At 33.6% G+C, this 13441-nt stretch overlaps 4 protein-coding genes across 7 annotated transcripts in view; 1 reads left to right on the top strand and 3 right to left on the bottom strand.

Annotated features, from left to right (window-relative positions):
* LOC105430541 (2-oxoglutarate and iron-dependent oxygenase domain-containing protein 3) overlaps window positions 1–13372 on the top strand; it is a 43738-nt gene extending 30366 nt beyond the window's left edge. The window contains exons 3-7 of the mRNA XM_089077040.1: window positions 11294–11521; window positions 11729–12166; window positions 12481–12634; window positions 12760–12886; window positions 12962–13372. Coding sequence (XP_088933166.1) covers window positions 11424–11521; window positions 11729–12166; window positions 12481–12634; window positions 12760–12886; window positions 12962–13110 — 966 coding nt within the window. The 5' untranslated portion in view covers window positions 11294–11423 and the 3' untranslated portion in view covers window positions 13111–13372. The remainder of the gene's footprint in view (window positions 1–11293; window positions 11522–11728; window positions 12167–12480; window positions 12635–12759; window positions 12887–12961) is intronic.
* LOC148936573 (dynein beta chain, ciliary-like) lies at window positions 1009–2980 on the bottom strand. The gene is made up of 5 exons (XM_089077041.1): window positions 2835–2980; window positions 2049–2282; window positions 1864–1971; window positions 1408–1627; window positions 1009–1166 (listed from the first exon to the last, which is right to left on the bottom strand). The coding sequence occupies exons 1-5, from the start codon at window positions 2961–2963 to the stop codon at window positions 1009–1011; spliced, it is 849 nt and encodes a 282-aa protein (XP_088933167.1). The 5' UTR covers window positions 2964–2980.
* On the bottom strand, window positions 3090–9049 carry LOC105430350 (serine protease persephone). Of its 2 annotated transcripts, none has more exons than XM_011643869.2 (6): window positions 8519–9049; window positions 8220–8348; window positions 6218–6415; window positions 4795–5078; window positions 4107–4399; window positions 3090–3673 (listed from the first exon to the last, which is right to left on the bottom strand). In XM_011643869.2, the coding sequence occupies exons 2-6, from the start codon at window positions 8329–8331 to the stop codon at window positions 3382–3384; spliced, it is 1179 nt and encodes a 392-aa protein (XP_011642171.2). In that variant the 5' UTR covers window positions 8332–8348; window positions 8519–9049; the 3' UTR covers window positions 3090–3381. The 2 variants fall into 2 exon arrangements, with proteins under 2 accessions (XP_011642171.2, XP_011642170.2); XM_011643868.2 differs by having other exon boundaries at window positions 6218–6418; window positions 8519–9048.
* galla-1 (cytosolic iron-sulfur assembly component galla-1) lies at window positions 9639–10839 on the bottom strand. 3 transcript variants are annotated; one of them, XM_011643870.2, is made up of 4 exons: window positions 10716–10839; window positions 10465–10591; window positions 10015–10278; window positions 9639–9923 (listed from the first exon to the last, which is right to left on the bottom strand). In XM_011643870.2, the coding sequence occupies exons 1-4, from the start codon at window positions 10797–10799 to the stop codon at window positions 9823–9825; spliced, it is 576 nt and encodes a 191-aa protein (XP_011642172.1). In that variant the 5' UTR covers window positions 10800–10839; the 3' UTR covers window positions 9639–9822. The 3 variants fall into 3 exon arrangements, with proteins under 3 accessions (XP_011642172.1, XP_011642174.1, XP_011642173.1); XM_011643872.3 differs by having other exon boundaries at window positions 10663–10799; XM_011643871.3 differs by lacking the exon at window positions 10716–10839 and having other exon boundaries at window positions 10465–10709.
* Window positions 13373–13441: the final 69 nt, after the last annotated feature.

Consider the following 13441-nt stretch of genomic DNA (forward strand, 5'->3'; position numbering starts at 1 on the left):
AATTAATTATCTCTCTTTATACGTAAATTATTTCGTATCAAGAATGATAACAAACCATGTTTTTCTTACACCATATAGAACAAAAATTTTTATTTTTTTATACGTATAAATATGTATTTTCTCGTAAATTAGTAAAAATCTTGAATTTATTTGCGCATGAGATAATTTATTCATATGAAAAAATTTATAAAAAGAGTCCGATTATAAAAAAATTTATATACTTAGTTCAATATATTATTTTATCGCTTTTGAATACCAGATTACGGACCTTGATCTCTCCTAGACGTTTCTGAAAATGTATTATTCTTCCAAGCACCAATTCGTCGTCAAAATTCCAAGGGATTGGCTCTGAATGTTTAAAATAATTATCCAATTTACTTCGAAATGTTTCAAACATTTCTATATAATAAGTCAAAATATTCGTCACATGTCGTAAACGTTTCAGACTATCCTCAATATCAACAGTGAATATAGTACTCTGATCTAAATATTTGGTGGCCTGCGAGAATAATAATAATAATAATATAATAGGTCCTTTTTACACAGTTTCTATTATCGTGTGGGAAAACTTTAATTGCTCGAGTACCTTAATATTACTTGTTACCTCAGTAATTAGGAGATTAGATATTTCGGATAACAGTGTGATTATTCGTGTTGGGGTGCAATAATATTTCGAATTTGACCATAGTAGGCATACGCAGTGCAGTAGTGGTTTCAATTTCGGCTGTATGTCTTTGAATTCGATATTTTGTATATCTTCAAAATAAGGTTCCAATGCTTTCAAATAAGCGCATACATCGCGCGCTTCGATTACCGCTAGGTATGAATGAAAAATTTTTTATACGTTATATAATTGTAACATAGATGATTTTGAAAATCATTTATCAGCATTTATCTTTTGTTTAAAATAATTCATTAAGATGGCGTAGTAATATATTAAAATTATAAAACGAAATGTCTAATTTAATAATTAATTCGTTGTAGTGTATCGTTTGATTAATGCAAGATCTAACCAGCAATGACATCCTTCAATAGAGCCTTAAAACGCGGTGAATAAGGACTTTTGGTTAATTCTAAAATAGATGCCATCTTTTTCACTCGTGGATCCTTCATTTGACTATAAATAGATTCGATATTTACAAGTCGTTGACGCCAGAAATCGATTTCTGCAAATATGTTGTCGATAAAAGTTTCTTCGATTCAATATTTGATAAAATTTAATTATGAAAATCAAACGACTCGGAAAAATAAAAAATGTATCATGTGTATAAGAATAAATTATATCTATTATTACAAATTATACATTATTGTTAATAAATATATAACATATGCGGAGGAAAAGATCTTTCGATGGAACATGAGAAAGATTTGCTTTTAATTTTGCGCTTTAAATATCGCTCGCAATACCTGCGCTCGGTAACAAGTGCTTATCATTTCTTGGGCTTTCTTCGTTTAGCGTATCACCGATTTGTGAGCACCATTTCGTCACGATAGTTTCTATATTGCTTTTTAAAGAAACGTCGACGTCGAGACCATTGCTCTGCTGAGCCTTCCATTCCACCTCGAATATCTGCTCGATATCCATTGGCATCGGTAATAAGGTCTGTCCCATCATCTTACCTTTGACCTGAAAAAGGTAAGGTAACTTTATGATGATTTGGAGCAACTGATGGACACACTTTTCTTCCATTTCGAAAACACTCGGCTAAAGTTTTTAAAAAATATTTTTTAAATAATTTTACAAAAATTTATTGAGAAAGTGAGAAAACTAGAGAACGGTAACTAGTAACGGATAGCAATAATACCTGTTAGGTGCATAGATATTACTTATCTTAAGGGACTTGTCTTAAGGGACTTGTATACCTGGCATATCATGTTGCGAAGGTCGTAAACGTGCTTTTTCATGTCCTCGCCGATAACGCGCGGCCAACCCTTGTGGTTCTTCGGATTCGATAATATCGGTACGTAAGCCTAGGCAGAATGTTACGCGTAAGGGTCAGTCCCTTTTCATGGTGACATGAATGATATCTAATTCCATTGCGATCTACCTCCTCGACCAAAACGGATAACTCCTCGATTGGTTTCGAAGCCATATCGCCGGGTATAATGACATCCCTGTAATTTTCTTTCGTGATCTTGACAGGATTTTTTTTTACAAAGTACGATGCCTTCACCCAAGCTGTTGGTGATATCTCGAGAGACGGAATCAATACACCGGCTAGACTTAGGTGTATTATCAGAATCATTTCCGACGAGGTGTCGAAAAATTTCATAATTGTCTCCTGACATTTTCACATTATAAATAAGATATAAAATATATGCCGAATGATTTACTTGCCTAATAAAAATTGATTTTGAATTTTTTCTCACACAATGATACAAGATTTATCAATGAGTTTTAGAGATCTTTCATAGAGATATCTCGCGTTTCTTTTCTCGCTATTTCTTAATGAATTGAAGTTAATAACAAAGATAACTCTGATAAGAAAAAAAAGATGTGATTTAAGATAAGCACGATGCAAGTCACACAAAAATTGTAATTTAATACTAAAATCCATTTTATATGAATAATATGCAATATTACGAATGGGAGGAGAAAGTGAAATTACTTGTTAATTGTATAATTTTTTACCATTAAAAGATTTTACAAAAAGTTATACAAAACGTTACAACTTTAATATAAATTAAATAATAAAGTCTCAATAACAAATTTTGTGTATAATGTTCTGTTTTACAAAATTGCATTACTCCAAAAGAGATATCTCAAATCGTGGCAAGAAATATCACAAAAACATGCACGATTAAAGGTTAAAATTTAGAGGAAAATATTGCACCTTGTATTCCTCATTTGTTAACATCTTTACCCATTTATCGAGTTTAATTTTTCTTGAAAGTACCAAATATTTATAAAGAAATTCAATACGTTCGTCATCCTCCTTTTCTTCTTCCTTTTTATCAGCCATTTTTTCAGCTATTATTAAACGAAACGCGTCGTCCTCAGTCTTCAACGCTATTCAACTGAATGAACTTTGAACGTTGCCAATTTGTTTTTACAAAAAGGTTTTTTCAAAATAAAAAGGAAAACACGCAGAATGTCCACGTTTTATTGAAGCACATATCCATACAGAACAGTATATTTGAAAGAGGAGAATTATTGTATAAAAGTAAAAAATTCGCAAAAGCGTATTTTAAGATAGGAATTGAGAAGTATAAATGCCGCGTACACACATTCGTATAAAATGTGCATTATATTAGACTAGATTATTGTAACAACAAATCGTTTTTAAACATTTAACATTTAAAATCATGTCATCACACCGATCGATCGTCAAGTCGTCGACAACAAGTTTTTTGCGAAAGCGAGAGATAATTCGTTATCTATCATTCGTCAATCATTTCCGGCCATACTTCTTCTTCGATCCACTCCAGATAGGAATATATCGCTGTGTAAACTCCCGGTGTAGATCCCCCGCAACTTTGTCCGAAAGCCGTGACTCCTATAATACTGTGACTAGACCCGACGAGCATTAATAAAGGTCCGCCGCTATCCCCGTGACAAGTGTCCGCCCTTCTCGTCACATTGGTATCCAATGCACACAGCATATTTTCCAACCCGCGGGGTAATTTACCAAAACCAGTGAATGATTTGGCGCACGATTCCCTATCTATGAGTCTGAAAATTCGTATATAATTAAATTATGTACAACAAGACAAGATACAACAACGTCTCATTGTAAGATAAACATATTACATTTATAAGGACACATTTCATCAAAGGCTACCTTTGAATTCAACTTTGGCTACATTATTATAAATCGGATTTTACTTCTTTTCTCCGTTTATGAATAATTTCAATGAGAGATAAGTTTTACTTTTATCGCATTTTGCCAGATATAACAATTATTACTCGTAGAGTACGTGAGATAAAGTCATGAGAATACTTCCAATACTTCGTAGTTTCAAGTCATGTAAGAAATTGAATTTTTAATAAAAATAATAATTTTTGGATAATAAATAATCCAATAAAAGTGTGTTTGAAAATATTTCATTAAAAATTATTGTTAAAAAAATTGTTATTGTGTGATACGTATTCTTTGTATTCCCACCTGAGGCCCGGAGTCTTCATCAATTTGGTACTGCCTTCTTCGCCAAGATCGGTAGCACCCCAGCCAATCACGATAAACTTTGTGTTCGACTGTATATTCATGGTGTCTAAAGATTTCGTTTGAATACAGATCGGCCGTACGTTGCTCGCCACGCGTACAGGAGTACTTAATTTCAGAATAGCCACGTCGTTGTAATTCACGCTGCGCTTATACTGTGGATGCGTTATTATGTTACTTATGCGTATTCGTTGCGCATCCCCAACGTTCCTCAGATCTTCGCTGCCGACTCTCACCTGGGAGCAAACAAGATCCATGATCCTTGACCGATAGATAAGATTTGTTCGATATATATATAAAAAAAGCTTTTCTTTCTTGTGATTAGTGATGAGAAGATCAATTAAAAGAAAATAAATAACAGAGAGAGAGAGAGAGAGAGAGAGAGAGAGAGAGAAAGAAAGAAATACATATATGACTAGTATCAGCTTGGAATCGATGCCAGCGCGTTTGCACTCTACTCTACTCTCTAAAGCAGAAAGGATTTTTACCGGAGGCTAGTTTCTCTAGTTTTATAATAAAAGATGCAACGCAGGACGGATAGGAATATCGACGTGTTGACGTGATTATTTCAACGATCGGTCCAAACGAGTCGCGTGACTTGAACTTGAACTTGAAGCTCGCTGTTACTTGCCTCTATGGGTACTTTCTCCTGCACGTTATTGACGCAGTGAGCAGCGGTCAGCACGTATCGCGAGGAAATTAACGTGCCACCGCACGTGTACTTGATAGCATCCGAATCGTCGTCGTCCTTGTCTTCGTTCTCGTACCCCAGGGCGACCATGTACGGGAATTCTCCGGACTCACTTAGCGTGCCGCCGTATATATTGTACTGCACACTACGTGTGTCGTCGTCGTCGTCGTCGACCTCCCGCACCTTACTGTCGGTCCCGATCTCGTTCTCGTATTGGCGACATGCTGAAAAATCAAGTGCGATGAAAAATCACGCGTCTCTCGCATTCGCAAGGAGAGAGGATCGATCGATCCTGATCAATCAACCGGAACCGACCTATCCAAATCTAGGATGGAGTCGGAGCCGTAACCGTAACCGTGATCGTAAAACCATGACGATCATTACATCACCGTGCGCGTCTCTCACCTCAAGGTCGTTCGTTATTTAAACGAGATTCTCGGAAACGATCGTGCGCGCGCGCGCGCGCACGTGTTGACGACATATATTAAAACGATGATAAATACGATAAACATTAAAGCTCTTTGTCGCGGATATTCTTACAAAGGTGTGGTAGGTGAGGTTCGCGTTCTATCATATAGATGATATTTCACCTTAAAGTCATTCGAAGCGACATAACATGCTGTCGCTACGTAGCGACAAAATGGCACGTTGTTACATTCCGGCTTCTCTCGAATGAAGAAAACAAGAGTTATTCGTTTATCAAAAATTAGCGGCAAGTTGAGAAACCTGTTTCTGAATAAAGATGGAATGTTAATCGATAGCGAGCTCGAAGATGCGGAATGTAATCATCGGATTCGTCGATCAGCTTTCTCATCGCTCGTCTTCTTATCATCTCGAATCGAGAAAAGAATTTCACAATCGAATGGTAATGGATTTACAGCAATTTGTAAAGTCGAGTAATAGCCAATATGCATATACATGTACAGCGAAATCATGAAAGTGAAAGTATTTGTAATGTAAATATTTAGGTTTTCATTTATGCAAAAGATACTCGAAATGTATAAAAATTGACGACGCATCAACTGTTTACGAAAAATACGAAATTGAATTAATTCAATTAAAATACAATTTAAAATTAATTACACGTGAATTGTTAATGAATACTGCTAGGTTTTAATTTATGCAAAAGATACTCGAAATGTATAAAAATTGATGACGCATCAACTGTTTACGAAAAATACGAAATTGAATTAATTCAATTAAAATACAATTTAAAATTAATTACACGTGAATTGTTAACATACGAATACTCGCGCTCGAGAGAATAAATTCCGTCGTAAATTTTTAAGTTTCTGAATCACTATGAAATAATGTCTACCATTTCGAAAATACAAAAGAGATCGTCGGCCAAAACCTATCGTACCTATCTCCGCTGGTCGAAGTCCTATCTTCTCCGTTATATTGAACGAACAACAGACGATTTCTGTGAAATCTTGGAAGCCACAACGTCCCGTCGAATCCGAACTTCTTCTTCCCTCCTTTACCTCTTGCAGTCTGGATGAGCAATCGTATATTTTTTTACACACGCCTGTCTTGCCGTTCTCCAGCTTACAAGTACTGCCTTCTGTATCAAAGAAAATGAGAATTACGAAAGCGAGATTTTATTTATCTTTCTCATATCTCGCTCTATTTGCGAAGAATAGGGAAAGAACATGAGGAAAACCCCGGCTCGGGTCGTTGAAACTAATCTATGCACGACCCGCACTTTTACTCGCTTTAACAAGTCCGACCTAAAATGTATATCTCTTTTCTTATACAATTATACGCTATTTTCAATTAATAGCAACATATAATAATTGCGTTAAAAAAATATGTTGAAAGGATAAAAGAGGAAAAATATTATACTTTTTTCCTCTCTTTTTCATCGCGTAGAGACATATTCTCTTTTTTTTATTATTCAATTTGAATAACTTTAGTTTGAGCTTTAGTTTGAACAATGTGAAAATTAAATTTGAGTTTTATTTCGGAAAAGTTAAAAAATTTATATGTTGAAAATATTAAAAATAAAGTATAATAGAAATGAGCCGTTTTCTTTCGGAATACAAAACATGTTGAAATTTTGCCTTTAGTAATATATACTGTTATCCTTTCAAACTGCACTCCAGGTAAATTTTACGAAATGATTTAATATTTATTGTTAACGAAAATAATTTTCTCGCGGGAATATATACGCAGTTGCAGTTGCGTAATAGATCGATAAATCAATCGATAACGTAGCGCTGGAAAATTACGGACATTTTGTCGATTTTTTGCTTGAATTAATTATATGCAAATATTGCGTCGTTGTGCTAGTAATGGTACTAGTAATGGTAAAAGCATCAGCGATCATATTCGGCGACCGCGAAAAACAGTCACATTACACGTGTTCAACTATGAACGTTGTCCGCGACATCGCGTTAGTTGGAATCATGGAATTTTTTCTGAAGAAACTTGTAAAATCGCATTGCACTCTATCATCGTAAATTCTTAAACTTGTTTTATCAGTAATTTGGAGTCCAATTTTAATTAAAAATATCACAACGCAAATATTTTTTTAGCTTGGATAAAATGATGTTAATTGCCAATGGTGAGTTTTTGAAGAAATTCGCGCGCGTGCGAATAAATATTAAAATTATATTTTTCAATTAATTATGAAGTTAGTCTAAATTTGACACCTAATTATAAAAATATATCTAAATGATAACTGCATTTTAAATGATTTATCTGCTATTGAAATTAGATTAATGGACACTCTAATATATAAAGCAAAGAAAAATTGTCATGATAATAAATATTAATATAAACACTAGGCTAATCCAATTAGTCGATTTGTATTGTGCATATCAATGCTGTAGTTGAAAAATATACGTTATCATATAACGAATGAATCATGTTATTTTTATATCGTAATAGAGAATGAATTGCATAGAAAATAAATAGTTGTGTGTACAGTTGTGATAACAATTCACCTTGAACTTGATTTTGTTGACGTTTATCTGGTCTTAGCTTTGGGGAACAAATCAATAGTAAATATATTTGTACGAATCGTTTCAATTTAATGGAATTATGTAGTAGTTTCCACTATGTATAAAACGTGACTATCAAATTGACCTATTAACCCAGGGAACATGGTTGTCGTTACATTTTCCTCATAAATAGTAACAATGGTAATCGCATTAATAAAACAATATTTCTAACGATAATGACGTGATAATAATTAATAATAAAAAACAAAAATAAAAAAAACTCCTGACTAGTATCGATAGGATATATTTCTATGTAAAAATGCTAAAAATGATATTTTACTTCCGCGTAAGTAAAAGTAGAGAGATAGATAATGTTTCAAACTCGTATTATTAATATTGTTAATAATATATGTTTTGTACCGTAAAGTTCCTCTTGGACTGGTAAGCCGTGCGTAAAAAACTTGAATAAAAGGATGACGAGTATCGAAGAAGTCAAGCCAAAACTCATTTTGATCATACGGTGATTTAGCATAACGTTGCACTCGACGGCTAAAACAATTTTAAAATTTATTTAAATAAAGGGGGAAGAGGTGATTTTAAAAGTGTGACTTAGACATATGTAAATAGAAATTAAATTTGTAAAGTTCGATTATAGAAGATTTATAACGATTTTTGTTGATAATGATAATAATGATAATAATAAATTCGTAGGCTCTCACAGAAAAATTTCTGACTGCGGCTCGAATGGATCACTCCCTAAATAGATCACTTATTTTCAGGGACATCCGGTAATACCGTCCTCCAGAAAACCTCGACCGACGATACCGACGAGAAAGAAAGAACATGCGCTGCGCGCTGTCCGTTTCACGACTCAAGACTCGGGCTTTCGAGACTCGGCTGGACTGGCGACTGGCGACTGGCGACCGACGACTGACGCCACGCGACGCGAATGTGATCCGGTATAGTCATCACAGAAGCGGCAGAAATGTGTAGAAAACACTGGAGCTGCCCGCACGGCAGCTGCGATCGCTATCGTATATTGCGCGCAATGCTGCATAAATCACGCGACGTTCCGCGAATGTCACGCGCAACGGTTTGCCCAATTCGTAATTATTTCGCTATCTTCAATCTCGCGCACGTTGAGGCTTCGGAAACACCATCCCCGAGTGACTCCTCCGTTTTATCCTTGTTGTTCGTCGAATGTTAAACAAGGATAAGATACACACACGGGGATATTCGGATGATGTTTTCCGAACGTAATCTTACACGTGCGTTTTTTATATGTATAAAGCGCGCAATGCCCTCTTTCGAGTAACTCTGACTCATTGTATTGTTTTGAAGCGTCAGAATGAAATTTCAAAGAAATCTGCGGAAAGTAGACGGACGAAAAAAACGGAAAATGATTACTTTACGCAACGTGAAAAATTGTATCTTTATTTCCTCAAACTGTTCTCATAAAAGAAAATATTTTTCCAATTTTTTACAAAGAATATTATTTTGTTATTTTTTTCCTTTTAAAATATTCCTTGATATTTTATATATATTCATATTTGTCAAATTACACAACTCAATGGGAAAAGGGAAAGAGATGTTTATTATATGTTAAGATGAGAACCAAGAAAATATTTTTAAATGTTGCAACAATAAAATAATTAATCTTTTCATTCTACCTGAATTGATATTGCTATTTTAACTTGTATGTATTGTACATACACGCATAAAACTTGTCTCCACAAAATATACAAGATTTTGAGGAATATGATGTACTTTAAAAATTATGTCTTTTTATAGACACGCGCATCTTTATTAAAAATGCAAGCTTATAACAAGTATAAAGAATTTTATACATTGTAGTGTGTCCATTAGAAACATTTCATTATGAATATAATACAAGTTATTAGGTTTAATTACATGGCAATATAATTAAAATATACTATTTATTTATATAATGTACAACGTACTAGCTTAAATTTATATTTCGAAAAAAATATCCCACATTATGATTGCATTTTCGCAAAAAATATTAATAATCCTCCTCTAGTATGCATTTTTCTACCACTTCCCGGAGATTTGGATTTTCCATCGCAGCCGCTATGCGTTCCTTGTCATTAATTTGTTTGTTAACTGTAATTTAATATAATTTAATATAGACAGTTATAAATAGACTACTCCGTATCCTTAGTATTGGCAAAATAAATAAAGGGCATATATGTACTTTCTTGTTCAGTGGAATGTGCACCTTTCTTGATATAGATATCTAATTTAAATAACGCTGATAAATGACGTTCTAATTTAATGCGGATACACAATCCTATGAGAGTTGCCAACGAGCAGTGAGGCACTGTAGGATTAAACTCTACACGGATTACGGAAACTCCTCCGGGTGTGCTGTGGCAAACCTTGATACAATCTTCATAGACAACATCCAGCTGCTCCAAGGTTTGTGGTTTCTCAGGATCCTTGATCGTCCTTAATAAATCTGAAAAAAGCAACGAAATATCATCGAGTGAATATACATATAGAATCTCCGCAGCTGGATAGTTTCAATTCACTCGAACGTCGAGTAAGCGTGAAAAACAAACAAGCCATTTGCAATGTCGCACCATCTCTCTGTTATCGAATAATATCCGAAGGGTACAACACACAAATAGAGCGCAAAACTTGCCGTAAACGGATTCTTTTAACTCGGTATCCGATTGTAACATTTGATTTTTCGCCAAGAGATCTTCCGCCGTTCCCATGATCGGTGCCTCCGGTAGTATGCCATCCTTTATCTTTCCGCCAATTGATAACTTTCGAAAAAAGGATAGCATGCTTATTAATGACATTAACAGGGAAAACATAACAGCATGATGTGAATTACGTCATCTGCATTCGGAAGCGAGTGACGAACGAATCAGAATGATCGGAACGTACAGAGGTAATGTCCATTCGGAGTATTCGGACATGCGTCACATGTGTCCGAGGAGCGGACAGCAGGCTCGCCATGCTCGACGCCATGTTCAAAATTATTCCCTATATATATATATATATATATATATATATATATATATTGCGCTCTTTAAAATTCCCCAAAAGGTTCCAAGTATTGTATTACAAGCGAGTTTTTTTAATTCATCGATTAAGGCTTGTTTTACAATACGTCGCATGTCGGTGTCGCAAACCGCAGTCACAAGAATTGACCAATTGCAAATGAATGTGGGGAGAGTACTTGATTTTGATTGGCTCATTCTTACGACCACGATCACGACACCGACATACGATGCATTGTAGAACAGGCCTGATAAATCGCATTATGCGTAAATGCAACTTTGCTCTATAAAAGCAGCATTTGCGCATTATGTGATTAATCAATCGATGACTTAAAAAACTCGCCTTACATTACATATAATTCCCTAATTTCCCCCAACAATTTATAACCTCTGCGCACTGCGCGATAACTAGTGATATCTCGAGCTGACAGTCCAACAATATTTTTTTTTTTTTTTTTTTAGGTTGAAAGCGTTGTCTAGATATTCGTGACGATTTAGCGGGGATCGACAGAACAATTTGACATTTGTATCTGACATGTGTGCAAAGTTGAGTTAAACATAAAATTAAAAGTTAAACAACAGTGTACACACGATGACACAAGAGGTGAAGAGAACAAAAAAAAAGAACGCGCACAAGGAAACAACTCGGGAGGAAAATAAGACGGAAAAACTGACCAAACCCGCTGAATTGTAAGTACAAATATTACGGTATTATAAATGTATGCATGTGTTTTTATATCACTGACTTTCTTATTTCACAGCTTTCAACATCTCTAATAAGTAATTGAAAAAAAAAACTTATTAAACGCATAATATTTAAATGAAAAAAGTAAATAATCTGCTTCTTTCTTTCGCTTTTATTAAGAAATCAGTATCAATTATTTTTCTATTTCATAGGAAATATGGACCTGCTGTGTCATTCCCATATCAAAGAATATGGTCCAGATGTGTTTTGATACTCGGAGTTCTGCTCATAATTTGGTACAATAACAGACAGGGCAAAGAAATATATTTAGCAAAGCAGAAAGATGTATTGGTAAGTCGTACGCAGAACGTTGACTGTTCTATGGATTATAGAGACGAGTTAGAAAAATATCCTGGCTGTGTACCAGAAAAATGTGGCAGAGTTGTAACTGACAAACTCGTCTCGACAACAGAGGCAGATGTTTTACTGAAACTAGCAAAAAGCGGATTAGATTTGGCTGGATCAGATGGTGGGGCGAGTATTCTAGATTTACATTCTGGTGCTCTTAGCAAGGGTCAAGATTTTATTAATATCTACAAACGACCAGAAGCAAAGAAGATATTTAACAGTGTGGATGCAACAATTTATAAGTATGATTTTTAATTATATAGAGATATTTTTTATATTTAAACCTAAGAATTTTAGATTTAAATATATTTTAATATATTTAAATCTAAAATTCTCTTTATGATATTCAAAATTTATATTGATATATATAGGAAAATAATATAGTATGTATTATTTATTCAAACTTACTAGATAAATCTACTTCTATTTTCTAGGTTTCTCAAGTACATACATACATACAATTTTTTTTAAATCAGTTTATATATTATTCATTTAATATTTATATGATATTGCATATAAATATTACACTTTATGTTATATCTTTTAACTTTTACAGAGTGGTAAAAACAAAAATACAACATGCAGTGGCGCATAACTTTGGTATAGATATAAATAAAATCTACTTAACCAAACCTACTTTCTTTTCACGGATGACTAATAAGCCTGCGAAAACTGTACACGACGAGTATTGGCATCCACATGTTGACAAGGTTTGTCTCGCAATGTTATATAATGATAATTAGAAAACTTAATTTTTCTACCTTATATATTTTTCAAGAAATATTCTTGTGGAATTTAAAAAAATATTAAATTAAAACAAAACTATATGTTTCAGGAAACGTATGAAACATTTCATTATACATCGTTGCTATATTTAAATGATTATAATAAAGATTTCGAAGGCGGTCGATTTGTATTTATGGATAAAAATGGTGTTAATACTACGATAGAACCGAGAAAAGGTAAAGCATTTCTGTAATTATAAATTAATTAAAATGTATTTAAAAAAAAGATAGTAATATTTAGCAAATTTTCAGGAAGAGTATCGATTTTTACTTCAGGGAGCGAAAATTTACATCTAGTCGAAAAAGTGAAATCTGGTATTCGTTATGCCTTAACTGTGTCTTTCACATGTGATAAGAGTGCAGCAATATCCGATCTGCGCTTTACCGACGCGTTAAATTAAGATTTAAGATTTTAAGACTTTATTTTATTAACATTCCTTTGGTTATCAAATATATAAACATGTGCATAGTGAATACATTGTTATTCATTAATTGATATTTGTTGTAAAGGAAATATCATGTAAATTTTAAGAGTTGATATTTGTATTCATAAACTGTTATATGCCTAACTGTTATATGTATTATTGAACAGTATTATTGTAAGTATTGTAATAGTATAAAGGAAAATAAAACAAATATCATTTGTATGATTTTATTTTTAAATGTATTTGATTAAATGATTTAAAATGCCTCAATTAGATATTTGTATTATATTGTTTATATAACATACTT

Source organism: Pogonomyrmex barbatus, unplaced genomic scaffold (genome assembly GCF_055798465.1).
Source record: "Pogonomyrmex barbatus isolate J1 unplaced genomic scaffold, ASM5579846v1 scaffold2, whole genome shotgun sequence".
NCBI classification, from domain to species: Eukaryota; Metazoa; Arthropoda; class Insecta; order Hymenoptera; family Formicidae; genus Pogonomyrmex; species Pogonomyrmex barbatus.

Bases quoted from the DNA above. Each gene is read 5' to 3' on its own strand.
- LOC148936573 (XM_089077041.1), bottom strand. From the start codon at position 2,963: ATGGCTGATAAAAAGGAAGAAGAAAAGGAGGATGACGAACGTATTGAA. The intron at 2,283-2,834 runs GTGCAATATTTT...TGAAAATGTCAG, and splicing joins TAACAAATGAGGAATACAAG to GAGACAATTATGAAATTTTT. The intron at 1,167-1,407 runs GTATTGCGAGCG...ACATATTTGCAG, and splicing joins GCACTTGTTACCGAGCGCAG to AAATCGATTTCTGGCGTCAA.
- LOC105430350 (XM_011643868.2), bottom strand. From the start codon at position 8,331: ATGCTAAATCACCGTATGATCAAAATGAGTTTTGGCTTGACTTCTTCG. The intron at 6,419-8,219 runs GTACAAAACATA...TCTTTGATACAG, and splicing joins AGTCCAAGAGGAACTTTACG to AAGGCAGTACTTGTAAGCTG. The intron at 3,674-4,106 runs GTGGGAATACAA...ACGAATTTTCAG, and splicing joins ATGAAGACTCCGGGCCTCAG to ACTCATAGATAGGGAATCGT.
- galla-1 (XM_011643870.2), bottom strand. From the start codon at position 10,799: ATGGCGTCGAGCATGGCGAGCCTGCTGTCCGCTCCTCGGACACATGTG. The intron at 10,279-10,464 runs GCAAGTTTTGCG...TGCTTTTTTCAG, and splicing joins GTTAAAAGAATCCGTTTACG to ATTTATTAAGGACGATCAAG. The intron at 9,924-10,014 runs GTACATATATGC...ATTAAATTACAG, and splicing joins ACATTCCACTGAACAAGAAA to TTAACAAACAAATTAATGAC.